This window comes from Hipposideros armiger, unplaced genomic scaffold, assembly GCF_001890085.2.
Source record: "Hipposideros armiger isolate ML-2016 unplaced genomic scaffold, ASM189008v1 scaffold_482, whole genome shotgun sequence".
Taxonomy (NCBI): Eukaryota; Metazoa; Chordata; class Mammalia; order Chiroptera; family Hipposideridae; genus Hipposideros; species Hipposideros armiger.
The window spans coordinates 498,063-504,151 of NW_017731832.1; the positions used below are offsets into that span (position 1 = coordinate 498,063).

The 6,089-nt window shown below is 53.6% G+C and overlaps 1 protein-coding gene across 1 annotated transcript in view; it reads right to left on the minus strand.

Annotated features, from left to right (window-relative positions):
• Window positions 1-6,089, minus strand: part of ACLY (ATP citrate lyase) — a 63,955-nt gene that overhangs the window by 38,093 nt on the left and 19,773 nt on the right. The window contains exons 4-10 of the mRNA XM_019666996.1: window positions 5,552-5,614; window positions 4,826-5,016; window positions 4,314-4,393; window positions 3,021-3,151; window positions 2,139-2,257; window positions 960-1,096; window positions 173-234 (exon numbers count right to left, since the gene is read on the minus strand). Coding sequence (XP_019522541.1) covers window positions 173-234; window positions 960-1,096; window positions 2,139-2,257; window positions 3,021-3,151; window positions 4,314-4,393; window positions 4,826-5,016; window positions 5,552-5,614 — 783 coding nt within the window. The remainder of the gene's footprint in view (window positions 1-172; window positions 235-959; window positions 1,097-2,138; window positions 2,258-3,020; window positions 3,152-4,313; window positions 4,394-4,825; window positions 5,017-5,551; window positions 5,615-6,089) is intronic.

Here is a 6,089-nt window from a genome sequence, read left to right on the forward strand (position 1 = left end):
CCCAGTGTCTTTTGCCTTCTCCACAAGGGACGCTGGGGCAAGAGCCCCTAGCCAGGCTGGGTACCTCATGCAAGCTTGCTTCTGTCTTAAACCTTGCTGGTGGAAACCTCCCTTCCTTGATTCCCCCAAACCCACATTCCCCAGAAACCGCACAGTCACTATGGCTGGTTACCTTGAACGTGGCAGCCACATTAGTGAAGTTCGCAATGCTGCCTCCGATGATGAGGATCTTGCCTGGGTTTGGACAAGAGGGAGTTGGAAAGGTCAGAAAGGTAGACTTGAGCATCTTACCAGGAAACCCACCGAGCATTCTCGCCTCTGAGCAAGGGTCAGTTGGGGGACCAACTGTTAGGAGGTAACAGTGCAATCAGGGGGAGCAAGCTGGTCTCTCCAGAGGTCTGTCAGCCTTATCGGCTCCACCCTCATCACCTACACCACTGAGCAGGTGGTTAATACAAACCCACAGAAACTACATCATTCCCAGGTGGGCATCCAGAAACACAGCCTGGTTTCTGGATACGCCTGGTGGGACTCTCTACCTGACTTCAGGGAAGGGAAACTGGTACGTGTAGTCCCCAAACAACGGACTTGTGGTAAAGGGAAGCTGGAATCGCACAGCTAGGTAATAAACGTCTCAGTGGGCCTGAAAGAGCTGTGTTTATATCAGAGTGAGAGCACGCCCCACCTCCTCCCGTGCACTTCCTTATAGGGCTTTATGTACACATCACCTCCTTGTCCTCTCAGAGTCCCCATCTGACAGATGCTGTCACTGCCCACTATGCAGTCAGGGAACCTGAGGTCCAAAAGTTAAACGACTATCCCCAGGTTGCAAAGGACCAGGACCACAACCTCGCTGCCTCCTAGTCCTAGTGTTCCCCTGTAGCACGCCAGGCTATCCTGTGTGTGTGTGTGTGTGTGTGTGTGTGTTGTGTGTTGTGTGGGGGGCGTGTGTGTCTCACCTTCTGGGTGCTTCTCGCGGGTCATGAGGGAGAGGATGGTCTTGGCATAGTCATAGGTCTGCTGCTCGCTGGGGGCGCCCGAGTACTCCCCATAGTTTGCCAGCTCGTTGACACCCCCTAGATCGCAGATGGTGTCACTGCCAGGGAGACACAGAAGTCAGTGCTGGCTCAGACTCTAGCAGCAGAGAGTGGCAGCCTGGTGACTGGGAGGACACACAGACACCCCCAAATCCCTAAAGTCAGACTGTGGAACTGACCTCTCAGACCTCAGACCCTCAAGCCCCACCCGAGTCACACATGAATGTTAACTATGCTGCTTCAGATTCTCCCAGGCAGCGCACTCTGCGGGCCTGGGCCATCAGGGGGTCCTGGACTGACTGACAAGGGTTAGTAAAACGAACAAAGAGAACCTCTCGACACAAGGAAAAAATGAACATTCCAGGAGTTCCTGCCAGGCTGTCTGAAGGAGAAGGAAAACTGCTGCAGCCAGAGGGAAGCCCAGCCAAGGCCAGAAGAGGATGGGGCCGATCATAGGCCTAGAAACGAGCAGACACCTACGGTGCTTTCAGTGGAGAACCGTCAATTATCGCAAAAGGTGTAGAATAGGATCTTAATATTTCTATAAAGTGTAAAAGTATGCACACTTCTGGGGTGGCTGGTTAGCTCAGGTGGTTAGAGTGCAGGCTCATAGCACCAAGGTTGCCGGTTTGACTCCCACATGGGCCAAGGAGCTGCACCCTCCACAACTAGATTGAAGACAACTACTTGACTTGGAACTGATGGGTCCTGGAAAAACACACTGTTCCCCAATAAAATTTATTGGGAAAAAAAATAAGTGCTAAAATGCCTAGGACACACAGCATAGCCTTCACTGTGATGACCTGGTGGAGGGAGGGGTGGGGACACAGCAACGTTCACTTTCTGTATTTGTTGTACCTTTACGTGGAGTACGTATCGCTAATGATGAGAACTAAAACTAATAAAAATAACTTCATTTTGAAGCAAACAGAAGTTACACACCAGAGACCCTTGGAGCCCTCTGGCATGCTCCACAGTTCCTGTTCTACACCAGAGTAAGAAACGGGAGACCCTCGGAGGTGAAGCAGTTTGATCAAGGCCACGCATGCGTGGACCCTGGGTAGACCGGACTGGCATCCCTTCAGCACTCCCCTCAGTCACCTGTACACGACAGAGGCACCACCTCCAGCCACCATGGTCCAGATCCTTCCCTTGGGGTTCAGCAAGGTCAGCTTCAAGCTTGCCCCACTTTTGGCATCCAGGTCTGCAATGTAGGCTTCCTAGGAACCAGACAACAACGGGTGGGCCCTGGGGGCACCCTCTTCACCCCCAGGCCCCCCCTCTACTCCTCTTTCCCTATCAATTGTCATAACAGGGCCAGAGAGAAGGGGGTACATGGGCCCTACTTGCCTGGGACAAAATATAATGGCATCTTCAAGTACCAAAACCACCCATGGCCACAGTCACCACCTGGGACAAATCTCCCAATTCCTTTCTGTCTGACTTCAAGTCCTTGGCCCTCTGCCCAAGCCCCGAGCCTCCCTATTCACGCCACTTCTACAACCCCCACTCCCAGCATTGGCCTGCCTAGAATCATCTAACGACCCTACCACCCCTTCTCCCAGTGCAGCTTCTTCGCTTGGCCTGGGTTACGTCACATGGGCCTGATTCTGCTGCGAGGACCTCTCTGATGATGGGGTAGGAAGGAGCAATTAAAATTCTCAGCAAGTGGCAGAGAGAACTACCTTCCTGTCAGGATTAAGGGGAGCCATTCAGAGTTACCGAGAAGCAACAAATCAAGTAAAGAGCCCAGGGAGGTTGATTGAAGAGAGGCCTAAAAGGATTTCTGGCTGGGATTCAAAGGCTTGATTGACTCCCACCCCCACCCCCTTTGGGGTTTTAAGAAAATTAAATGGTTCTCAGCCTGCCTTTCCCTGCCAAATATACAGCCCACGAGGGGGCCAAATGCTCATCTGAGATTAGTCACCCCTCCCCCACTACCCACCCACATCAGTCTCCATCTCCTTCCCAAACCAGCCTTACCTCTGGATACGCCTCGCGACCGAAAGGGGGAGGGAACTCTATATCACCCCACTTCACTTTGCAGATGTAGTCGGCAGTGCCATCCACCTTAGCCGCCAAGTCAAGGACATAGACGCCATCTGTGGTCACGACTGCGAGAAAAGCAGGGTCAGTCAGACACTAGCCCCAAGCAGAGGCGACCACCAGCCTCCAAACCCCTCCACAGACTTCCCCACACACCACTCCCATGGGGTCCAGGTCCCATACAGGCCTAAGGACGCCCTCGCTTGGCAAGAAACCAGAATGATTCTCATGGAGACACAGCTTCCCCCCATCAAAGAAAAAAAAATCCTAGAAGACCTGTTTCCCCATTCCCTAACCTTTAGGTAACATGATAGGGAAGTCTGTTTTAGATGCTATGGCAATTTTAAACACGTTTATAAAACGCTACATCCTGTGCCTGAAATAGCTAACTGTTCATCTATCCAGGACCCTGCCATTAAAAAAATGTTTAAGGTACAGGTTGCTGCCAGAAGACACCCCCCCCCCAGGTGTGCACATATGTATGCACATTTGGGTTGCCTGGGGTCTGGCTAGGGGAAGCCTCATTGTCAGGGGGAATGGGAAGCCGTGGGATGCCCGGGGCCCCAGCCAGGAGGGTTCATTTACTGCAGCCTCACTGAACATCCGTCCTCCCTGTCCCCCAGGGCCATTTAGCTAATTAAGTCAGCACAGAGCCATCTGGTCCATTAGATCGGATGTATCCCCAGCTGGAATCTGGAATCAGGACTTTGCCCTGAGAAGCCCTGGCCAGAGCCAGTCCACACCACCTGCCTGCTTCCGTGCCTGAGAGGCTTGGCCCAAGGTGTTCTGGCCTTGGGGGTCAGTGACTGACCAACTCCTGGAGGGGCAGAGGAAGGGGCCTCTGGGAGCAGAGAGGAAAAAAGGCCCTAAAGGGTCAATCAGACCAGTGCAGAGGCAGCCCTGTTCTGAGCCAATGGCCAAACCCATGGGTAGGAATAGCCACAGAGTAGTCAGATCAAAACGAGAACTTCCCCATCACAGGACAAATTAAGGCCAAAGAAAGACGCTGGAGTTGATCAAAAACAATAATAATCATGGTCTTCTGAGAGCTCAGAAACAGGAGCCCACTCAATGAGCTTGGGAGATTCCCTCTGCACATGCACACCCGCCTGTACAGTCCTCTGCAAGTGGAGGTCTGGTCCTCCGAATGTCAAGGCCAGGGTTACTATAGGCACTGGGACCCTCCTATAACTGACTTGTACCCCATCCCACCCCAGCAGAGCCAGTTACCAAGCGGGTTGATCTCAAGGTAGGTGAAGTACAGATCCTCATAGAAATTGAAGAGGCCGGAGATAAAACTGGCCAGAACTCTAAAGGGGGAGGGAGAGGGGGACAATCAATCCATCAGGGAGCAGGCTCAGCAGCAATGTCACTACCACTGACAGTTCCACTTCCCGTCATCCCCACACCCCACGAACCTCTCGCTTTCCACTGCTAAGCTTGCTCCCTGGACACTGCTCTTTAGCCACTGAGGCGGAAAGGAGCTGTCAGGCAGGGAGCCAAAGGAGGGGGCACCAGACAGACAGGGGCAAGGAGGTGAGGGACGCTGACGGCATATTTCAGTCTGGGCAAGCCACCCCCCAGATCCCCTCCTTGGAACAGAGAAGGGCTGTCCTACCGCCTGCTCCCCACCTTTTCTACCCAGGAGGGAGGACCACTCTGCTTTCCCTGCTCTGTGCCCAGAGCCTGTTGGCCTTGCCCGTACCCCCTCCGCCACCTCTCTGCAGACCCTCTCACTCAACTCTTTCTTGTTTTCAGGGGCATGGACCAACAGGTGCTTCTTGATCTTCTCAGGACTCAGCTTTTCATCCACACCGACAAGCAGTTTCTGGGCTTTGGTGTCCACATCGCCCACGTCCACCCCTCCCTCATGGTGGAACAGGACGTAGTCCCCTTCTCGGGTAGCATAGATGCAGACGTAGAACTCCTCCGCCTTACAGAGGACAAGAGTACCACATGGGCGAGGGGCACTGAACTGGGCACAGAGTCCAACCCCTGTGGTCTCTTTTCTAAAACCCACAGAGAACATTCACCAGGGGAGGCCCGTTCACTACCCAACCCTTGGGGACCAGAGGACAGAAGAGGCCACTGCCTCGCTGGCTGACAGTCCAGACTGAGCCGGAATGACCTGTTCTGGAATCTGGAATCAGGGCTATGTCCTGAGAAGCCCCCGCCAGAGCCAGTCCACGCCACCTGCTTCAAGAGGGAAGGGGTCCTGACTTCAAATCTTGCTCATCCCAACACTGGGAAGTCACCAGCCCTGATTCCTTCTGGCTGCAAACTAAGCCTTTTCCTTCATCTCTGGACTCCCTGCTCCGTAGCCCCCTCAGGCCCTCAGTGCAGCTTCAGAGACTCTGGTCCCTTTGCCTTTTCTGCAGCAGCCTGATTTCTCCTGTCATCATTTCAGGGTCCGTCAACACAAGGCTCTAGGAGGGAGAAGGTCCAGCTCGGAGCCACCTCACACGTACCTGACTGTGTGGGACGAAGGGTTCGATCAGAAAGTTCTTGAGGAAGCCTCTGGCCTTGCCTACCTGCAGAGACGGAGGGGAACAAAGCTGAAATGGACAGCACATGTTGCTCCCCAGAGCAGAAGGAAGGATCTCCCTCCACCTTGCCCTCCCATCCGAGATGAGGCCCAAGCACTACCATAATACTCGGTAAAGAGAGATTTTTCCAGAAACCAGGGCAATGGGGTCCCAGACCCCTAAGCTAAAGAAGTCCTCATTAGATCCCCTCTTCCATCCGCTTGCCCTTGTGCCAGCCATACTTCGGCATGTACTGACTGTACATTTTTTTCTGCCTCCTCTAAAGAGTGATAAATGAGCTGCCACATTGCCCCACCCCCAGAAGCAGTGACTGAGAGCCATCTCCCTCCTTGCCATCATGCAAATTGAAGAGTTGAGACGATGAGACGAATCAAGGCTATCTATCCCACAGCCCAGGCAGGGAGACCCAGCCCAAGGATGTGAGTCCAGGTGTGGGAAATAGTGGGGGTGGGGTGGGGTG